General features: G+C 36.5%; 1 protein-coding gene across 1 annotated transcript; it reads left to right on the top strand.

Annotated features, from left to right (window-relative positions):
• Positions 1–3,785: 3,785 nt before the first annotated feature.
• On the top strand, positions 3,786–5,659 carry LOC132603998 (purine permease 3-like). Its single transcript, XM_060317310.1, has 2 exons — positions 3,786–4,626; positions 5,189–5,659. Exons 1-2 carry the CDS (start codon positions 3,916–3,918, stop codon positions 5,534–5,536), a joined length of 1,059 nt encoding a protein of 352 aa, XP_060173293.1. The 5' UTR covers positions 3,786–3,915; the 3' UTR covers positions 5,537–5,659.
• The last annotated feature ends 18,140 nt before the right edge of the window (positions 5,660–23,799 follow it).

A 23,799-nucleotide genomic window follows, 5' to 3' on the forward strand; every position in this document is an offset into this window, starting at 1 on the left:
AGTTGGTAAAGAAGCAGCAAAACAAGTAGTGTTAAGATTAATGAAAAACACAGAGTTGCAAATCTAATCATCAAGATATATAGGTCTCCTGTTAACCCTCTCTGATTGTCTTGTTGGTGCAGCAGAAGATGGGTCTCGTGTAGAAGGTGTAACTATTGGGTAGGTATCAGGTGAATGATGGTTAGTAGAAAGAGGTGAGGGATCACGGGAATGGTTAATGAAAAGACTAGGGATCGGGTACATCACGTGTGTTTGTATTGATTGGGACAGACTGTTGAGAAAAAATGGAATCATCAGTGATGATAAAAGGCAAATTGGTAGAGGTGGAGGTAAGATGAGATGTTGTGGATGAGAAGGGAAAATAATGTTCCATTTCATGAACATCTCTGGAGACAAAGATCCTTCTAGATTTTAATTTCATGAGTTTATATCTTTTCTTCCCAGGTGGATATCCTAGAAATACACAGGGCACTGCTCTAGGGTGAAATTTAAGTCTGTTTTGTGCTGAAACGAAAGCAAAGCAATGCTCCATTAGGTTGTCCAAGCCTGTCTTCAATTTCCTTCCACAGATGCTTTGCAGTCCTGGAGTAGATCACACTTCCTGCTATTTATTTTGAAAGAAAGTTCAACAGCCAGGAAGTGACCATATCATTACCTTTCCTCCAAAGCTTGAACTCAGCAGAATCATATGTTGGCATGGTTGAATCACCTTCTATGTAACCCAACTTATTTTTTCGCTGAGAGGGCTATGAGTATGGATCTTTTCCATGCTCCATATCCAGTTCTATCAAAGGGTGTGATGACAAGAGTCATGTCAGGAAAGTGAGAAGAATGAAGGAAATAGGGACTGCTTTGATCAATGGCAACAGTGCTTCCATTTCCAGCAGTAGTTCCTTCAGTGATGATGATTTCAGGTGTAATAGCCATTTATACTAAAAGATAGTGAAATTGATGAAGAGAAGAGAGATTAGGTCGGAAAAGATTGAATTTAGATCTCAGATTTGCTCTGATACCATGTAGAAAAACATAAAAGGAGACTAATTTGTGGAAATTTTCTTGATTTTTATTTCATCCCACTGAGTGTGTATTTATACAAAATTCCTATGCTATATGACAAAAGGAATAAAAGAACAATTTCTGTACAACTGCCATCCTATCATTGGTTGCTAAAATAAAATCCTAACTAACTAATTTTAGACTATGTACACATAAATGGAAACATCTAGAATGGGAATAATATATGATTCTTCAGTTGTGTATGTTTGGACCAAATTGTGTATAGAGAGGAATGAGCCCATTTGTTGTGTAGAGGCCCAAACTCGTATAAACTCAATTGTTAATTACTTTTACCAAATCAGACCATTCAAGTCATAACCCTTATTAAGTTGACTTCACGTTCACACGAGTTCAACCCTCTTCTTTCACTTCTAACCCTTTCTCTTCATTCTTCTTCTCATCACACTCTGTATCGTCAATGGAGGAAAGGCATTCTTCAATCTCAGCAAATGTCACCTATCTGAGTGATTAGTCTAGTTTACTTTGCTACATATAAAACAAACCAGTAAGTTATCATTAGTTTTCGAGTATTTTATGGAACTGAAAACAATTAATGACATTTATGTTTCTGATTAACAAAGACGGCCGTCATAAAAGTCGACAATTGTTATCTTTATCTTTTTACACTAAACGGAAAAAGGCCAAAAATGCCCTTAAACTATGCGAAATGAACAAAAATGTCCCCATTCATAGTTTGGACCAAAAATTCCCTTGAACCATACCAAATTGAACAAAAATGCCCTATTGTTACTTAATTGGGTCAAAAATGCCCTTTTCCTAATAAGAATATTGTTTCTTTTCTTTTAAACACATTTTTTAAGTAAAAATATTATTATAAAATAAACCTTTTCTTGTTTCTTTTCTTTTAAAATTCCTTTAACTAAATAAAAAAGTGGGAAGTAATTTTTTTTCCTTAATTTCATTTCATCAATTAAAATAAAATTACCCCATGTACTTTTTTAACTAATAATATTGGTCATATATATAAGTCACAGTAACACATCATTAATTTTCATTTAAATAATGACAAAATTCTTTTTCGTAATAAAATAGATACAACAATCATAATGTCATAAATCATGTACTTTTGTTAATACTTGGTTTTAAAGTTAAGATACAACAATCATAATACCATAAAATAAGAAAATTTGTTACACTGCTTTAAATCACAAAATATCTTTAAGATATAATCGATTGAGTTATTGTTGACCCTCTTTTCATTTTAACTTTAAAACCAAGGATTATATTAGCAAATGCTTATACTACTTCAATTTGGAAAAATATTAAGAATTAAAAATATTTCCTATTTTATTAGGAAAATTTTTTATCGTTATATAACGGAAAATTAATGATGGGTTACTATGAGTTAGATATTTGACCTATTTTATAAGTTAGAAAAGTACATGGGGTAATTTATTTTAATTGATAAAATGAAATTGAGAAACAAAATCACTTCCCACTTTTTTATTAGTTATAGGGATTTTAAAAGAAAAGAAACAAGAAAAAGTTTCTTTTAAAGTAATATTTTTATTTTAAAAATGTGTTTAAAAGGAAAAGAAAGAATATGTTTATTAGCAAAAGGGCATTTTGACCCATTAAATAACAATAGCGGCATTTTTGTTCAATTTCGCATAGTTTAAGGGCATTTTTGGACCAAACTATGAATTGAGGGCATTTTTGTTCGTTTCGCATAGTTAAGGACATTTTTGGACCAAACTATGAATGGATGGCATTTTTGTTCATTTCGCATAGTTTAAGACATCTTTTACCCTTTTCCATATACTAAAAGAAAACAATGTCATTCCCATGGCAAAATCATTTATATGTATTTATTTGAATTTAAGTTATATACTTTTGTAAGAAGTGTGGAAGCAATATTGTCTCTAGATGTCAGTATTGCTATTATCAAAATGTGAAACCATCCAACATATATTTGTGGAGAGTGAGATTGTAGCACATATTTGGAATCACTTTGGGCACCTGGAGGAATCACTCAATTAATACTAGTAAATGGCCTCATTAATATGTTCAGCGCTTTCGTACTCTACATGTTTACAAGGTTCTTGTTGTGACACACTCCCTACAAGAAAATTAAAGCTTTAAATTGTTGACATATCAGTGACCAGTTTCAATTATGCAATTAAAAGACTTGAGTTGAACAAAGAAAAAAAAGAATCAAAAGACAAAGTTGACTAAAACCTTTGTCCCATATATCCTTGCTATTTTTAATCAATTTTTCTCTTCACAAGTTGAGTATGGCTTAAAGAACAAGTAGAGATCAAATGCAAAATTCTACACTACAGCAGTACAGATATGACAATAAAATTGATCTACACCAAAAAGTAATTTTTTCATTAAGTATGATGCTATAAACCGAAAAATGGATTGAGAATTTGCTACGTACGACCAGTTAGAGTAGCCGGCTAAAATAAACATTGCCTAAGATAAAGGGGAAAGAATATCTATTATTCATAATTGAGAAACGAGTTTGATTTTTAAAGTAAAGTTGAGGAGTACAGAAAATGCTAATCACCTCTTGTCTGTTAAAAATAATCAATGATGATTGATGTAGCGGGTCCAATTTACTTTGTACAAGTAAGACATAGTCACATAGATACATACTTGTCTTGTCTACATGATTAAGCTTGTATATATAAACAACACAATCATATCCAATTCCGGAAAACTTTAGGTAGTATAGTATTTTTTTGGTCACAATTATACAGATGAACTGTCTCAAAGGGACCACTCCATTTTGTGAAACCAATGGTAGCAATGGAACCAAATTCTTCTCAACTATAAAAGCAGAGTTTCCATTACAACCAGTGCAAAAAAATCCAAATCTCTGGAAAATAAAATATGGAAGATCAAGGATTAAGCACTAACATGAAGAGATTCCTCTTGATAATACACAGTCTGATAATGGCCGTTGGCATATGTGGTGGTCCACTAATGTTGCGTCTATATTTTGTCGAAGGAGGTTCTAGAATTTGGCTTAACAGTTGGTTACAAAGCGGTGGATGGCCACTCACCCTTATACCACTTGCCTTCCTATACTTGTATCGTCGAAAAACCGAGGGCTCTGATGTCAAGTTTTACTTTATAACACCCCGAATTTTCATTGCATCATTTATCATTGGCGTTCTCACGGGACTTGACGTTTTTCTCTACACCTGGGGCGCGTCGAAACTCCCCGTTTCAACTTCTACACTTCTTATCTCTGCTCAACTTGCCTTCACGGCTATAGGTGCATTTTTCATAGTGAAGGTGAAGTTTACGCCGTACTCAATTAATGCAGTGGTTCTGTTGATAGTCGGTGCGGTTTTATTGGGTATTCGGGCTAACGGTGATCGGCCCGAGGGTGTGACTAGTAAAGCCTATATTCTTGGTTTTATTATGACCCTTTTGGCTGCAGCTTTGTATGGACTTATTTTGCCTTTTATTGAGTTGATCTATTTGAAGGCAAAGCAGGCAATTACTGCTACTTTGGTGTTGGAGATTCAGATGGTCATGTGTTTTGCTGCTACTGCTTTTTGCACTGTAGGAATGATTGCCAATAAGGACTTTCAGGTATCTTTTTAGCTTGCCTCCCGCCAGAGGCCGATTTAGAATTTAAAATTTATACCTGTATATATTCAGTATCAACAAATGTGTAGGGTTTGGACTAGGGTTCTGCCGAACACATACTTCCCATGTTAACCTCGTCCCTGGCCTCAAAATATCATTTTCTCTATTTTCAACCCACATGGATCTATCTACCCCCTCTTCCCCCCCCCCCCCCCCCCCTCAATTGCGATCTCTAAATTCTCCTCCATTAATTCATATAACTTGTCGTGTCCATGTGTAGAGTTAGATACCGGAAGGGGTTCATCCGAACACCCTTTGTAGGAAAATTACATGTATATACAAGGTTAAAATTATTTTTTACGTCTATATAGTAAGTGTTGAATCCTCTTAGCTTCTTTGCATGTTTACTTTTTTTTTTGCTTTTTGAATCCCTTAGTAGAAATCTCAGCTCTGCCATTGATCGCGATTGTTTGCCATCTCTATAGTCTTGATACTAGTTCTTTTTTACTTTAGAGATTGATCTCCTTGAAGATGAAGGATTAAAATATTGATTGAAATCCTGCAGGCAATTTCAAGGGAAGCAAAACAATTTAACCTGGGAGAAGCTAGATATTATATAGTGGTAGTATGGAGTGCCATAATTTGGCAATTTTTTTTTGTAGGTGCTGTTGGAGTTATTTACCTCTCTTCTTCTTTAATGTCTGGGGTTATAATATCAGTTTTACTGCCAGTTACTGAGGTATTAGGCGTAATTTTCTTTAATGAGAAATTTTCTAGTGAAAAGGGACTTTCTCTTTTTCTCTCTCTTTGGGGTTTCGTCTCATACTTCTATGGAGAGTTCAAACAAACAAAGAAGAAGAAGATTAAAAGTCCAGAAAATGAGATGATAGCGACGCAAATCGAATCTGTTTGACTTAGTTACTAGCTTGTTGGAGGGTTATTACGTATTGTTCCAAAATGTATTGTATTGTATAATTTGTATTGTATCGCATTGTATTGTATTGTTTTGACGAATGCGACATTCGTATATAGCTTTTATCATTTCTCGTACGTCGTTACATAATATCACACATTATACTAACCTGACAAATAAACTTACATACAATATTATAAGGAAAAATAGGGTATACGAAGTAGAACTATTATAAAAAAGGATAAGGTAAATGATATAATAGGATTATTAAAGCAAAAGCAAAATAAGAAGAAAAGAAAAAGGATAATGACGTGAACATACCAAATGAGTCGTTACATAAAATGGTGACAAAATAAAATTTAAACTACTATTAAAATAAACATTGTATTTAAAGTAACAATGGCATATAATACAATAGATAACAACCATCCAAATAATAACATGAATAATATAATCGTAAAAAAAAATGTCCAAACAAATTAGGTAACAGTTAAGATCAACATGGGTTGTGGTGGGATGGATAGACTCCCTCCACCCTTAATGAGAGATTTTGAATTCGATTCCCGAATATGAAAAAATTCTTTTAGCGATCATTTCTCCTTTAAATGGAGCTTACGGGGTACAAATTCGAATTAGTTAGAGCTCCAATGCGGATACCGGACACCTATAGGAAACCAAAAAAGGTAACAAGTTAAGTATTGTTTTTTTGTATACGAAAAGCATGTACGTCACCACTAAAGAAAGTGGTGTAACGTATGGGCTGCTTCTCCCATAACCAGAGGTCTTGGGTTCGAGTCCTGGGTATGGAAAAATTCTTGGTAGGAAGCTCTTTCCCCCCAAATTTGACCCTACGCAGTGCGGATCCGGATATAGTGGGACTCTAATGCGGTACCGGACACCAGATGGGAAACCAAAAAAAAAAGATGTACGTCGATTTCCTTTGGAACTTTTGATATTGCTCTTAAATCTACAATAATATATTGAAAGATTTGCATTTGCCAGCAAATGCCCATTTTAGTAGTAAATCTGCAATAATGTACTTAATTCAACGTTACTATTCATGAGACCACAAATAAATAATTAAAGAACAAGATTTTTGTGGACATCTCTATCTATTGGCTAAGATTTTCAGAGGTACTAAGACTAGTCACTAGTGGCGGCTACCTCTAACTAAGCGTTATAGTGAATCCAGCTTCCTTGGAGATTATACCGTGCTAATATTAATGGAGAAATAACTTTTGTAAGGTTATATATATTTTTGAATTTTCTGGATACAAGAAAAGATTTAATGCAGTGGCAAAAGCATGACCTTCTTTTTGCATTTCTTTTTCGAGTCAAAATTTATTAGTTATTTGCCCTAATATTCTTATCATACTTGGGTTTTGCTTAGTTTTTATTTTTTATTTTGAAAGAATGGAGACATATTTACCATGATTGTTTTTCCTTTTCTTTTTTGATAAGGAAATAAATCTTTTCGTATTTGGCTTATCATTTTCTTGGAGTAAAAGGTTTTGAACTCTTATAAATTGAATCTCATTCCTTTTCACTTGGTAACATTCACAGTGCAATCTTAACTGGTTAGAGAATCTTGTTTAAAGCAGAATTTGTGAAACACAAGTGTTATCTTGATACTGTGTAAACCTCTTTTTTATAAAGGTAAAATTAAATATGAAGTAGAAAATTGGAGAGAGGTGTGTGTTGCGCGGGGGGGTCGCTTGGCTAGGGGGTGTCGTAGAAAACTAAAATAAAAAAGTAATTAAAAAAAACTTCTCAAAACTTTGTTTTAAAAGAAAGTTACTCTTTTTGGAGGGGGCAGTGGGGTGGGGAGTCATAGAAACCCAAATTAAAAAAAAAAACTTTTCAAAACTTTTTCTTTTAAAAAGAATTAATGTTTTTGAGGGGGTGGTGGGATGTTGGGGCGGAGGTAGGGGGTGGGTGGTGTAAAAAACTTCTTTGAAGGAAAAAATAATATTTTTTGGAGAGAGGGGGTTGGTGGTGGGGGGGGGGGGGGGGAGATGGGTGGTATAGAAAACCCAAAAATAAAAATTTAAGAACTTCAAAAAAAAAAAAATAGGGTGGGTGGGGTAGGTGCGTGGGGGTTGTGAGAGTTGTTGGTTTGGTGGTTGGGGCTGGTTGGATGGTGGTAGGTTGGTGAAATGCCAATTACGGACTTGTTTTCACTATTTTGATTAGGGAAATCATTTTTCCCATTTTTAAGGAACTTGTTTTCGTAAAATAAAATGTTTTCCAAAACTTTTTACCAAACGAATATGAGAAAATTGAAAAACATTTTCCTTCATACCGAACACACCCATAGTCTCAAACAACATATACAGCGCAATATTTACTCGATTATTTCTATTTATTAGATATTTTTTCGAGAATTGAGCAATATTAAAAAGGATTACTTTTTTAACGTTAAGGATATAATTGGACATAATTGCTAAATTTGGTCTTGAATTTCTAAAATGACACTTATTTCGAGACAATGTATTTAAACTCATTTTGTTATAAATATTATTCTAATGTTGTGATGTCTATCTTTAGGAGAAATATCAGGGTTTGTGACTTTAGCACCAAGTCAATTTCTCTCTTATAAATAGAGAGATTTTTTTCATTGTATTTCATCCCTGATAAGAAATAAGAACTCTATTCTCTCTTGTTCTACAAATATTCTTACTTTAGTTTATTATTTTATAAAACGTTATCAGCACGAGACTCTATCGTCTCAAGAAATTTTCGAAGTTAAGGTACTATTTTTATTCTCTCTATTTAATGGCTATTCTTACCCTATGTTTTCAAGTTTCCTATTAATTAAGGTCCATCTTCTTGAATCTGGACACTATAAGAAAAAGCTTTTATTTGTTGGCCAGATGTCATAATTATTAATTCGTTTTGTTCCATCCTTTGTAACTGCCAAAAAAAAAATATGTTTCTCTCCACAAGTTAAGTTGTTAGAGTTTAAACGCAAAATTGTAACATCAAATCTCTCCATAAGTCTCCTTTAATAATAATATTTTATTATAACAGTCATGTTATATTTGATAAGCTATTATAGAAAGATTGACTATAGTAATCAGTATCATGGGGCAGTGTGGTGGAGGGCCCCAACCAATTTTTTATTTGAAAACTAGACCTCAAGTTTTAAATTATTAGGTAATTGGACCCCATTTAGGAGTAAGACTAATTAAGTGGAGATAAGTTATTAGTGCGTCAAAATAAACCCCAAGTTTAAAAAAAAAAAAATACATTTTCGTCCAAGGAAAAAAATAAAAAAAAATAAAATAAAAAATATTCCAAGCTGTCAAACCAGCCCCCAAGTTTTAAAAAATATCCTTTTTATCCGAAGTAAGAAATAATAAAAAAAATCTGAAAATATATCTTTTACCTTATACGAAAAAGAAATATAGAATTATATTCCCCTCTTTCCATTAATTCCCATGTTTTTTTTCCTCCTACATCTGAAATATACTGAATTGGCAGCCATTGTTGGAGTGATGTCTTCATATGCAAATTCAAAAATGCGCAAAGGAATTGACAGATTAAGAGGAAAGGGTGAAATGATTTTCTATGATCAGTTACAATATGAATATAAATAAATGATCCTATAAAAGGTTATTGTTTTTCATTATCGATCTCTTATATCATATTCAATTAATATCTCTTGTGAAAACCATAAATCAAAGGATTTAAAGTATATATGCTTTCAACATTTGATTTTTCGAACAAGCTATCAATGTAACTTTTATCCGTTGTACCAAGCATCTCAGGTTGCCAGTTCATTTTTGCTGTAACAAATTATTTGTAATTGATTATCTTAACGTGATCTCAATTATTTGGAAACAAATTATAAATCATCTTCGTGCATTTATGTAAGTATAGTTCTTCTCCACTTATCCGACCCAATTAATGTGATTTCTAACATTGCCACGTTTCCATAAATCCACTAATTACTATACTTAGCTATCTTTCTTGTCCTCCACAAGATTTATTCTAGTGGACTTTCTATTTCTTGGACAATTACCAGCATTTGGAAAAATAATCATATTTATTAGCATCAAAATCTTTGACCTTACAGAATCGCAAAACTTCTGTTTCTGCAACTTCCTACTAGAATAACTTTTAAATTAATTTCCCCCACTAAGTTAGGAATAACCAAAAGTTAATTTCAACTTTTAAAATAATTTCCCCTCGAAGTTAGGTATAACCAAAAGTTAATTACAAAAAGGAAGACAAGCTTCCTTTCTTATGAACTTCTTCTTTGCTTGGATCATTCCATTTCTCTATGTGACTACTATGTGGCCAACCTTGAGAGACTCAGCAATCATTACGAGCAGGTATGTAATGACCCGTTTGGTCGTTATTGCAGTTTTGACCCATTTATCCTCGTTGACCATTACCCCAGTCCTGTTAGTACGATTTTGAACCGCGGGGATGAGTGGTACTGTTCCCAAGGTAGTCAGACGAATTTTATGATGACTTAAGTGAAATATAGCCTTAAAGTGAAAAGCGTTTGATCAATAGTTGACTTTTGGGTAAATAGACCTTTTTTGGAAATCCATCGATTCTGAGCGGTCCGGAAGGTCGATTATGACTTGGTAGAATGGTTGGTTCGGTTCCCGAGGCGTTTGGGTGATTTTTGGGTACTTGGTTGGAAACTTAATTCTAGGCGTTTGAGGGTTGACTTGGTCGATTAGACCTCCGTTGGGAATTTTAAGGCCATGAGTGAGTTCGTAGCGTATTTTTAAGTGTATGTGCACACATCTGATTTGTGTCTTGGAGGCCTCGGGTTGATGTTGGGATTTTGGGATGGACTTTGTGAAAAACCAAAAAATCTGGAGCCTGGTGTTCTCACCATGGCGAGCCCAGTAGCCCATAGCGGGCCGCCACGGCGGAGTCATACCCGCCATGGCAAGGGTCTGCCTTTTAATGAAGTTCCGCCATAGCGATCTGTCACGAGCCAATTAGCCTAGGCAGTGCGGGCACTTACCTTTCCACCTCGGTAAGCGAACCCTCATCCCAACAACTAACCAATACATGATATTGAAGGAAATTAAGTAGCGGAAATAATAGGTACGTAAGTCTCACAATATAGATAGATAAATAGTAGTAAAAAGTTGCGAAAGACAGTAAATACCCCCAGGGTCTAGTCTGAATAATACAAGAGCATCTACGGAGAATAATATAATCTGGAAATCCTAATACATAATATCTATGTCTCTGGAATAAAAGTAAGGCATATAATAGGAAAGTCTTCAAGGTTAACGGACACCATGCTCACCCTGGGAACTCGAGTGGAAGCTGAAGAGTCGATCAACCACGGGTTAGAGAAGTAGATCCGACCTGGTACTCTGCATTCATAAAAGAGTGCAACAAGTGTAGGTCAGTACAAACAACAGTAATGGTAGGCATCATCGGCCAACTAAGCATAGTTAACACAATTCACAAATAAAGCATATAAGCAAATAACCAACCAAGCATGAAACAATATAATCGCAATCGAGTATCCGTCATCACCTATGTAAGCCTCTAAGCCCAAATATGCCAATTTCGAGTACATCCGATCCCATCCAATCACCACAATAGAATCATCACAATCCAATAGTCACAACAGAATCATCACAACATCTCAATCAAGTCATAATGCAATGTAGTGCAATAATGATATGAATGCGATGCCACGCCATGCAAATAAGGTGTACACATGTACTCCGGACAGAAATATCGGCGTCTTGGTAGCATAACCCAGCGTGACTCGCGAAGTCTAAGTTCCACCCATCCCGGATCTTTGCCCAATAGACAGACGGGACCTTTGCTAATTGCTCACAGGGGAAGTCTCACCGGCACCACCCTGGGGGACCCGCGGAGTCCATGTACTAACAGCGATTCCGGGATAACATCGGAATCGGCCATGCAACAACGATGCCCGAAATAGTTCATCAGACATCGACCGCCTCACAGTCACTCATGTAAAAGAGTCGGTCAAATATTAGTTTCACACAATCAATGATTCTGGAATTGAACCTCGGATCGGCCTTCTCACAATCACTCAAGTAAAAGAGTTCATCAAAATATCAGTTTCATTTAATCAACAATTCCGGAATAGATCTTCGAACATTGGCATTTTTACAATCACTCAAGTAAAGAGCTTATAAAATATCAGTTTCGCTTAATCAACGATACCAGATCATCACCGGGTATCAGCCGTGCATAATGTGAGAGAATGCGTGCAATGCATATGTCAATCATCAACAATTAAGTTCAATATCACAAGTACCACTACGGGGTATGCTAACAATGTATCACATCACAATACCAACAGTGGGTATGCCAATATATATTAATAAATCAAGTACCAACAGTAGGTACGCCAACAATATATCCAAGTACAAATACCACAACCGGTATGTCAATTCTATCCAAATCTAGAAGATAAACAGAAGTTGATAATTACCAATTACACATGACATCAAACCAACACAATCGAACAATGAAAGCACACGTAACGGGGTGGCTAATCCCAACACACATCAGGGCCCAACCTAAGGCAATATCCATCCCAACTTCATACCCGAAAGTTCACATGCTGTATCGGACATTATACTTTAAATATGTGATTCACTATACGAAGTCTCACCAAAGGTAAACCATAACCTACCTAGACTGCCGAACCACAACACCAACAAGTCACTCATTTGCCTTGCCTTTCCTTTGAAACTCAGGACCAAAGTAGTCTAAGCATAATCGAATTCTATATTAGAAATTATGAAGAATGATACTAATATTGCTATGATATCAATTAGGTCAACTCTAACCCTAGAATTTGGGGAAGCGGGCCCACAAGAGCAAAACAAGAAATTCGGGAGCAAAATACCAAATTAAGTAATAGGTGATCATAACCCAACCACTAATTGTTAATTTAACTCAAGGATTGGCCTAAATCTGATTCCAAGCAAAAAACCCCAAATTGGGTATAAACCCTAAGTCTCCAAATCCAAAATTCAACGTTAAAAGTGAAAGATATATGCTTGAGAAGCTTTGATTAGTCAATATCTAACATGAACATCACCAATTTATCATTAACAATATAGGGAAATATTCTTCCAAAACTCTCTCTCAAATTCCATCTCTAAGGGATTGTTAAGGGAAGGGGAAAATCTAAGATGATTCTGATTAAGGAAGAGTAAAGGATTAGGCAAGTTTTACCTCCAAGAATTTCTTCAAATTATCTCTAAGAATAGTTTCCCTAAGCTCAAATATCAAGATGAAAAAAAATGAGGGTCTAGGACTTATTTAAGAAACACTTAATTACAAATCGCTGCCCTCACCACTGTAGCGGTACCTGGCCCGCCCCAGCAACCACCTGGTTGCTTCAGTGGTATGACTAAAAGTCATTGACCGCTCCAGCGATAGGGCTACAGCTCCAACGGTGCCGCTGCCGCCAAAGCGGGCACCGACACCAGAAACTTAACCCAAGATTTCCTTTCGATCCGATTTTTCGACTAATTCCTGAGGCCATCTGCTCACATACCAGAAACAGTCCCACATAAGAACGCGCCAGTGGCCTCAAAATTCCCAACAGAGGTCTGGTTTACCTAGTCAATCCCCGGTGCCTTAATTCTATATAAGTCCCGAAATGCACCCAAGTGCATTGGGAACCGAACCAAACACACACACAAGTTCTAAATGACCATACGGACCTCGTGAAATTGACGAAATTTTGAAAAAGGTTCGTTTGCCCAAAAGTCAACTTTGAGTCAACCCTTTTTCACTCTAAACCTATATTTTCACCAAAGTTGCCTGAATCCATTTTAGACACCTCGAGAAGCATGTCAACGATCCCTTTGGGTCAAAAGTAAGCTAATCAATGCTCAGGAACGGGCAAAAATTCAAAAAGACTATAACGACCAAACGTGTCGTTGCATCAAATACCAATTAAACAGTTGCTAGTCCTCAGGCAAAGAAAGGAAGGAAAGTAGGGAAATACCTAAATCAGTGAACAACTAGGGATATCGGCTACGCATATCAGACTCAGTCTCCCAGGTAGCCTCCTCAACAGGACGTTGCTTCTATTGCACCATCACAGAAGCAATCTTTTTTTACCTCAACTTTCGAACCTGCCTATCTAAGATCGTGATAGGCTCTTCCTCATAAGTCAAATTCTCATCAAGCAATATAGAATCCCAACAGACAATATAGGTACCATCGGCATGGTATTTCTTCAGCATCATGACATGAAAGATCGGATGAACTCCCGCCAAGCCTGGCGGTAATGCTAACTCATAAGCTACATCGCCGATATAGTCCACAATCGCAAATGGACCTGGGGCTCAACTTGCCCCTCTTACCAAACCTTATAACACCCTTTATGGGTGAAACCTTTAGTAGAACCTGGTCACTAATAGAGAACTTCAAATCCCGGACCTTCTGGTCCGCATACATCTTCTGCCGACTCTGAGCTGCTAGCACTTCTGCGGACTCTGAGCTGCCACAAGCCTGGCCTGAATAAATCTCACTCTATCAAGGGACTCTCTAAATAGATCGGCGCTCCCATGTTGAGCCTCAAACCCATCGAACCAACCAATAGGAGATCTACACCTCCTACCATATAAGGCCTCAAAAGGGGCTATACCAATACTCGAATGATAATAGTTATTGTACACAAACTCTACCAAGGGCAAGTGCTGATCCCAATGACCACCAAATTCAATAACACAAGTTCTCAAAATGTCCTCGAGCACCTGAATGGTCCGCTCGGACTGGCCATCAGTCTGGGATGGAAAACTGTACTAAATTCCAATCGGGTACCCAACTCCTCATGAAATGCTCTCCAAAATCAGGAAATGAAGACAGTACCCCGATCAGATACAAAAGAAATAGAGATCCCATGTAATCTCACAATATCTCCAATATATACGTCTTGGATAACTTCTTCGCGGCATAGGAAACCTGAATCGAAATAAAGTGAGCGAACTTAGTCAACCGATCCACTATCACCAAATAGAATCAAACTTGCCAAGGGTCTTCGGAAGACCCGCGACAAAATCCATGGTAAGCCTCTCCAACTTCCACTTGGTAATGGGCATCGAAACACCCCACCAGGTCTCTGGTGCTCATATTTCACCTGCTCACAATTTCGACATCTTGATCGAGTGGCATACCTAGCAAATTTGACGGAAATACCTCCGCGAACTCGCTCACAATAGGGATAGACTTAAGGAGTGGAGATGCAACAGTCGTATCACGAACATACGCCAAATACGCTAAACACCCCTTACTTACTAACTTCTTCGCCCGAAGGAAAGAAATAATCTTCTTCAAAGCAGGAATAGGAGTACCTCTCCACTCAAGCCCAAGAATGCCCAGCATGGCTAAAGTGACTATCTTGGCGTGATAGTCCAAGATCGCATGATAAGAAGAAATCTAGCACCTAACCTCGGGCAGTAGTAACTCAAATCCTTACTATTTGTGAGATAAAAGATAAGAGTCAGATAACAATTTGATCTTTCTAGATACCAGTTCGAATAAAGTAGCACGACGGAAAGAAAGAAGCAAGATTTTCTAAATGTCCCATAGCATCCCGCAGATAAGTACGGAGCACATCGTACCGATCCACGAGACTCTACTAGACATGCTCTTGTATTAAAAATCAGGTAACCTGGGGCTTTGATACTAACTTGTCATTACCCAATTAGCCTAGGCCGTGCGGGCACTTACCTTTCCACCTCGGTAAGCGAACCCTCATCCCAACAATGAACCAATATATGATATTGAAGGAAATTAAGTAGCGAAAATAACAGGTATGTAAGTCTCACGATATAGATAGATAAATAGTAGTAAAATGTTGCGGAAGATAGTAAATAACCCCAGTGTCTAATCTGACTAATACAAGAGCATCTAGGGAGAATAATACAACTTAGAAGTACTAATACATAATATTTGTGTCTCTGGAATAAAAGTAAGACATATAATAGGAAAGTCTTCAAGGTCAGCGAACGTCATACTCACCCTAGGAACTCGAGTGGAAGCTAAAGAGTCGATCAGCCACGGGTCAGAGAAGTAGATCCGGCCTGGTACTCTGCATTCATAAAAGAATGCAACAAGTGCATGTCAGTACAAACAACAGTACTGGTAGGCATCATCGGTCGACTAAGCATAGTTAACACAATTCAGAAATAAAGCAGATAAGCAAATAGCCAACCAAGCATGAGACAATGTAATCGCAGTCGAGTATTCGTCATCACCTATGTAAGCCCCTAAACCCAAATATGCCAACTCCGAGTATATTCGATCCCATCCAATCACCACAATAGAATCATCACAATCCAATCGTCACAACAGAATCATCACAATTCAATCATCACAACATCTCAATTAATTCATAATGCAATGCAGTGCAATAATGATATGAATGGGATGCCATGCCATGCAAATGATGTGTGTACATGTACTCCGGACGAAAATATCGACGTCTCGGTGGCACAACCCAGCTTGACTCGCGAAGTCTAAGTGCCACCCGTCTCGGATCATTTCCCAACAGATAAACGAGACCCTAGCTAGTTTGTCACATGGGGAGACTCACCGGCACCACCTTGGGGGACCCGCGGAGTCCATGCACTAACAACGATTCTGGGATTACATCGGAATCGGCCATGCAACAACGATGACCTTAATAGTTCATCAGACATCGGCCGCCTCACAGTCACTCAAGTACAAGAGTCTGTCAAATATCAGTTTCACACAATCAACGATTTCGGAATTGAACCTCGAACATCGTCCTTCTCACAATCACTCAAGGAAAAGAGTTCATCAAAATATCAGTTACATATAATCAACGATTCCGGAATGGATCTTCAGACATTGGCTCTTTTACAATAACTCAAGTAAAAGAGTTTATCAAATATTAGTTTCATTCAATCAACGATACCGGATCATCACCGGGTATCGACCATGCATGATGAATATGAGAAAATACGTGCAATGCATATGTCAATCATCAACAATCAAGTTCAATATCACAAGTACCACAACGGGGTACGCCAATAATGTATCATATCACAATACCAACAATGGGTATGCCAACATATATCAATAAATCAAGTACCAACAGTGGGTATGCCAATAATATATCCAAGTACAAATACCACAAAGGGTATATCAATTCTATCCAAATCGAGAAGACAAACAGAAGTCAATACTTACCAATTACACATGATATCAAACCAACACAATCGAACAATCAAAACACATGTAACGAGGTGGCTAATCCCAACACACATCAGGGCCCGACCTAAGTCAATATTCATCCCAACTTCATACCCAAAGGTTCACATGCCAGCTCCGGCATTATATTCTAAATATGTGATTCACTATACGAAGTCTCACCAAAGGTAAACCATAACCTACCGGGACTTCCAAATCGCAACACCAACAAGTCATTCTTTTACCTTGCTCTTCCTCTGAAGCTCAAAACCAAAGTAGTCTAAGCATAATTGAATTCTATATTAGAAATTATGAGGAATGATGTTAATATTGCTATGATATCAATTAGGTCAACTCTAACCCAAGAATATGGGGAAACAAGTCCACAAGGGCAAAACGGAAAATTCGGGGGCAAAATACCAAATTAAGTACTAGGTGATCATAACCTAACCACTAATTTTTTATTTAACTCAAGGATTGGCCTAAATCTGATTCCAAGCAAAAAACCCCAAATTGGGTATAAACCTTAAGTCTCCAGATCCGAAATTCTACGTTAAAAGTGGAAGATATATGCTTAAGAAGCTTAGATTAGTCAATATCTAACATGATCATCACCAATTTATCATTAATAATCTAGGGAAATGTTCTTCCAAAACCCTCTCTCAAATTCCAACTCTAAGGGATTGTTTAGGGAAAGGGAAAATCTAAGATGATTGTGATTAAGGAAGAGTAAAGGAATTTTACTTCCAAGAATTTCTTCAAATTATCTCCAAGAATAGTTTCCCCAAGCTCAAATATCGAGATGAGAAATAATGAGGGTCTAGGAGTTATTTCAGACACATTTAATGTCAAATCACTGCCCGTCACCACTGTAGCGGTACCTGGACGCCCCCAGCGACACAGCCCTAGTGACCACCTGGCCGCTTCAGCAGCAATGACTGAAAGTCATTGACCGCCCTAGCGGTGCCACTACCGTGGTGCTGGTGCTACCAAAGCGGGCACCAGACACCAAATTTTAACCCAAGATTTCCTTTCGATTCGATTTTTTGACTAATATCCGAGGCCATCTGCTCACATACCAGACGCATAGTCCTATGTAAAAATGCGCTACGAACGCGCCTGTGGCCTCGAAATTTTTAATGGAGGTCTCGTTGACCGAGCCAACCCCTGGTGCCTTAATTTCAAATTTCTCTCCTGAGCCCCGAAATGCACCTAAGTGCATTGGAAACCGAACCAAACACACAAACAAGTTCTAAAAGACCATCCGGACCTCTCGGAATTTTGAAAAAGGTTCGTTTACCCAAAAGTCAACTTTGGGGTAACTATTTTTCAGTATAGACCTATATTTTCACTAAAGTTGCCCGAATCCGGTCTAGACACCTCAAAAAGTGTGTCAACAGTCCCCTCGAGTCAAAAGTGAGCTAATTAATGCTCGAAAACGGGCAAAAATATCGAAAATACTATAAAGACCAAACGGGTTGTTACACGATCCTTATGACTGCTGTGGCGAATCGACGAGATCGGTTTCTCACTTTAATACCCTAAGTCTGAATCATTAGTCCAAAGCACCCAAAAACCTTATTCTAAGAGCTAGTAGAGGCAATTCTTGAAAGATTTTGGAGAAATCTCTTTTGGGGTAAGTCTAACATCTAATTTTGCTTATTTACCTTCCTCTTTAAGATTCCATGGGAGATTATGACCTTAGAATGATAGGTTATGAGATCTAGGGTATTAATCATGAAATCCGTTATATAAATTGGTTATTGTTTCTTAAATTACTGTCTGTATCATCTAGAATTGCAGATTAACACATTCTAGGATTGAATCACTCCTAATTTCAAGAATTAATTCATGAAACTTAGGGTTTTGCCCAAATTGGGGTTTTTGATTAATTTGATGAAATTGAAGGGTCTAATGTGATTAGAAACCTACGTAACTAAGGATTATGGCTTTTGGGACTATGGGCTGGGTAATTTCACCCTTAAGTTTCGGTCTAACCTGTATGGTTCGTTAGGGGTATTTTGGGGAATTTCTCCCGAATCGATTCTTTTTCAAATTAGTTGGTTTATTGTAGTCATTTCTTACTTAGCATTGCTAATTGCTAGACTACGAGCGATCTGAGGCACTTCGGAAGGGCAAGGCTCAGATTTGGCAGTTCGCGACACCAGCTCGGCGTCGAGGTAGGTTACAGCTTATTTTTTGGTTAGACTCTAATTAGTGAAACATATGTGGGAGTTAGATATGGATGGGGAAATCATGCCAGGCCTTCGGGTATAGAGTCGATATGGAATTCTATTAGGTTGGTTGTTGCTGATTATGGCTTGTTTCCCTATTATTGTGAATAGGCTCGTTGCCTTAATTGTTGTGTTGTGACACGTGTTGCACTAATCTCTCTTTTGTTGTGTCATTTATCATCGGAGTACGGAAGATAATGAGATTAGGCCTTAATCGTGTTGTATAATTATGATAATACACGGTTGAAATCTTGATTATGGTTTACTGTTGATGATGATATCATGCATGGCATACATTCTTATTCCACGTGTATATTGATATCATATTATGACTTGGTACTATTGATGACAAATGAAAAAATGGAGCAATTTGGTGACACAAGACTTAGTTGTGAGGTGTACTTGCTATATTTGGAAGTAAAGGGTGTAATAGACTCTCTATGCTGATTGAATTGGTTTGTTGATTTATTCCATAGTTGAGTATTATGCATTCATTCTCATTCCTCATGCTTGCATATGTGCTGATGTTCCAGATTGAGGTTTCTATACTTTAACCATATTTTGAATACTCATCCTATATATATATATATTGTGTGTGAACCCGTGATCCGAGGTCTATATATATATATATATATATATATATATTATTGTGTGTGAACCCGTGATCCGAGGTCTGTTCTGGAGCGAGTGGTACATGGACGCCATAGTCCCCCACTGGTCATGAATATTATGCAAATAATACCTTTAGTATGTGTGTACATGTCTGAGGTATTTGGCCAAAGCATTGCATTGTATTGCATTGCACATCATTACATTTTATCCTGAATCATCATATGACTCTTTATTTCTGATTTGATATGGTTTGTTGTACCATTGTTGTGGCATAGATCTAATTATGGACTGGACTATATTGTAGATTAGTGACTCTGCCTAGGTTCAGAACATGGATTTGTGATTATCGATTTAAGATTATTAAGACTCGACAGACTGGTGGTTTAGAAGCTTCGCCTATGCTTATGACTTGGAAAGTGAGTTTCTGTATGACTGATGTGTGGGTGGAAGTCCTTGATTACTATGATAATGTGATTTGTGAGTATGCTTGAATGCTTATCTGTCGGTTTGTCGATTTCTTTCTTTATATGTGTGAACTAATTGTTGTCGGCCTATGATATCTAGCAGTACTTGTTGTTTGTGCTGATTCTACTCTTATTATACTCTTCTTTGGGCTAGATCCGTGATACGAAAACTCTTATATTTGACTGTCTACTTTGTATTTCTGAGACAGTAGTGATATTTGAGATTTGTACTGCCTATCAGACATGTATCTATGTAATAGTGGCTTTTGTACTAGTCCAGACCAGATTTTGGGGTTATTATTACTTCCGCACTTATCATTTGTATAATGTGAATCTATTAGCTAAATCATTGTCTATGTTCGCATAATTCTTATAAATGACTAAAATTATTTGGGAATGGTTCGCCTACCTGGGGGATAGTGTAAATGCCATCACGATTAATGAATTGAGTCGTGACAAGTTGGTAGCCCTTCCCTTTCCCTTCTATAGTGAGCTTTCCTAATTATTATCCAAATTTTCTAGGTTGTTCTTAGGGCTGACCTGACCTATAAGGTATGAGTTCAGATAAACCCAATAAATTTTTGTTTAGACACGTATTTGTGTTAATTATAAATCCACAAAATATTTATAAATATCTGATTGTGAATCCAATTATTTATATTCTTCGGTACTTGTTTAAAATGAAACTTTATTGCATTGATTTATATTATTTCAGAAGAGTAAATTGCCTAAAAGGTCACCCATGTATTGAGAGTTTTCTACAAATATCACTTTTGTTTCTTTAAGGACTAGAATGTCACCCAACTATCACTATTTGTCTCAAAATATACTAAACACACAAAACCATCATTCTCTCCTAGTTGGCACGCCATGTCACAAAAAAAAATATTTTCTTAATAATAAATTAATTCACAAACGCAACCTAAACCCATCTAACCAACCAATCCATGTGTTATACTCATATAACTCATTTTTATCTTTTGAAAATTTCCTAATATCAACATTTTCATCCCTTAACATTATAACTTGTGGATCTCTTTGATATAAAAATTCATTTTTTACGAAAAAAGAAAATAAAAATACGTGCAACTCTCATCATCATTCATCTAAAAGGATAATTTTATACTTTACATCTATTGGTTTACATATCAAACTTCTTATTAAAAAGCTAACAGCTTTAATTTGCATAAAATGGAATATTGAATGAAATAATAGTGTGTGGTCCATTTTAGTACATTGCCTTAATCCTCAGTGTCAAAATCTCATCAGCCTACCTGAAGCGGCTGAGGAAGATGAGGTTAAAGAAGCAGTGATGAATATGAGTACCAATAGTGCTGCTGGACCAGATGGTTTTTTCTGGAAAATTCCATCACTGCTGTTGAGATATAATAAAGAAAGATGTGATAGAACTTGTTCAATTTTTCTTCTTGAAAGGAAAACTGACCAAATTCTTTTCTTATACCCTTCTTGTGCTTATCCCTAAGATAGAGTGCCCCAGTAATTTCTTAGAGTTCAGACCTATTAGTCTCAGTAACTTTTCTAGAAAGACCATTACCAAGCTTATTTCTAGAAGATTGAATCTTATACTTTCTCTTATGATTTCTGAGAACAAGAGTGGGTTTTTGAAAGGTAGGCTCCTGGCAGTCTATCAGCATCAATGGCACAAGGAATGGATTCTTCTTTTCATCGCTGGGCCTAAAATAGGGAGATCCTCTTTCCCCTCTCTTTTTATTATCAGTGTAGAAGTGTTAACTAGACTAGTTAATAATTTTGATACATCGTGAACACTTCTTGCCTTTTTCTATGTTAAATATTGGCCCTGTCATTAACCATTTGTATTATGCAGATGATATAGTAATTTTTACAAGTGGAAATACCAAATCACTCGAAATGATTATAAAACAAATCCAATGGTATATTAGAAGCTCTGGACAGAAGATGAACAAGAATAATTGTTTCTTTCTTACAGCATGAGGCACTAGTCCTAGCAGGATAAACAAGATTAGTGAAGCAACTGGTTTCTTGGATAAACAATTTCCTTTTGAATATTTGGGATGTCCCATATATATTGGAAGAAAAAAGTAGAGTAGTTTGAAAAGATGTTATCAAAAGTCATAAAGAGACTAAGTGGGTAGCAAAGCAATATGTTATCTCATGGGGGAAAATTAGTGTTGATTAAGAGTGTGCTACAATCCTTACCTATATATATTGTAACAGCTCTAAGTCCTCCTAAGGGTACATTAACATTGATGGAAAAGCATTTTGCCAGAATTTTCTGGGGATCTAGCAATGACAAGAGAAAATATCACTGGAGCTCTTGGGAGAATTTAAATTTTAAAAAGGAGGAAGGTGGGGTGGGTATTAGGAAAATGGCAGACATTTGCGAGAATCTTAATATCAAGAAGTGGTGGAGATTTAAGTGTCAAGATTCTTTATGCTCATCCTGTTTCTAAAGTTTGGATGGTTGGTAACTCTCACATTTGAAAAACATTGACAAATATTAGAGGCAAAGCTGAACCTTATATGAAATGAAGTATTCAAATTGAGCAATGCAGCTTCTAGTGGGATAAGTAGACTGGATAGTGTGCTATTGCTCAATACTGTCCAGACTATGTTCATTCTAGCATCACCAGAGTTGGAAATTTCATCATGAACAATGATGGGATATTTAGAGATTGAGTAGTATTCTGACAGATTGGCTGTGCCAGCATATCAGCACCTTCAAAATTGGATCAAATTCAAAGAAATATTATCTCATATGGGAACCAGGATCTGATGGAGGCTTTTTCAATAAACACAGATGGTAGCTATAATGAGCATTCTAACAAAGCTTGAATGGGAGGAATAATAAGAGATGATGGGGAAAATCTAATTTTTGCATTTGCAATCCCCATTAAAGGTACTAATCACAACATGATTGAAGCTATGGTTATAAGATATGCAGGAAATTGGATACAAAACAATGGCTATAGACAGTGCTGCATTGAATTAGATTCGTTGATTGTTGTGAAAATGTTGACAAACGGGACCACTAGCAATCTGATCATTAAGGACATTATTGAAGAAACAATTGGTATGGTTGACCAGCAAGAAGTAACTTTCAAGCATTGTTATAGAGAAGGGAAACAGGTTACAGACTACTTAGCTAAGCATGCTACCACCCTGTACGATCCTCTTATCATCCAGAACTTACAAAAATGCCAAGAGGAGTCATGGGAGCTTATATTTTGGATCAAAGACAAATTCCTAGCATATGGATAAGATATGACAAAGCTAACTTTTTTGTGAGCTAAACCGTGTAGATAGAAGTATATATTAGAGAATGTATAGGTAACTAGTTCTAGCCCTCCCCTTCTTTTGCGTTTGTATAAAATGATATACAACAACCCAGGACACTTATCCTGGAAAAAAAAACTGAAGTCGCTGAAGGTGCGGATTATATATATAAAAAAAAAACTTAAGAGAATTGAAAATTTAAGGAGCCAAGTGATTATAAAATATATTTGGAGGACCAATTTGAAAATTGACTCCTTGTGTTTGCATATGGATTACATTCTTGATTAATTTTTAAAGAAAATTTGATTTGAGAAATTTTGTAATAATATTTGTATTTCTTTTTCCACATAATACTAAATAAATGGATTTGGATTGGATTGAGTTAAGAAAATTTATTAGTAAAAACTAAAAATTTATGTGACATATCATGCCAACTAGGCGAGAAAGGTGGGGGGGGGGGGGGGGTTTGTGTGTT

The sequence above is a fragment of the Lycium barbarum genome, chromosome 7 (genome assembly GCF_019175385.1).
Source record: "Lycium barbarum isolate Lr01 chromosome 7, ASM1917538v2, whole genome shotgun sequence".
NCBI classification, from domain to species: domain Eukaryota; kingdom Viridiplantae; phylum Streptophyta; class Magnoliopsida; order Solanales; family Solanaceae; genus Lycium; species Lycium barbarum.

Coding starts and splice junctions, on each gene's coding strand:
- LOC132603998 (XM_060317310.1), top strand. CDS start 3,916: ATGGAAGATCAAGGATTAAGCACTAACATGAAGAGATTCCTCTTGATA. Junction 4,627..5,188: donor TTGCCAATAAGGACTTTCAG/GTATCTTTTTAG, acceptor GAAATCCTGCAG/GCAATTTCAAGGGAAGCAAA.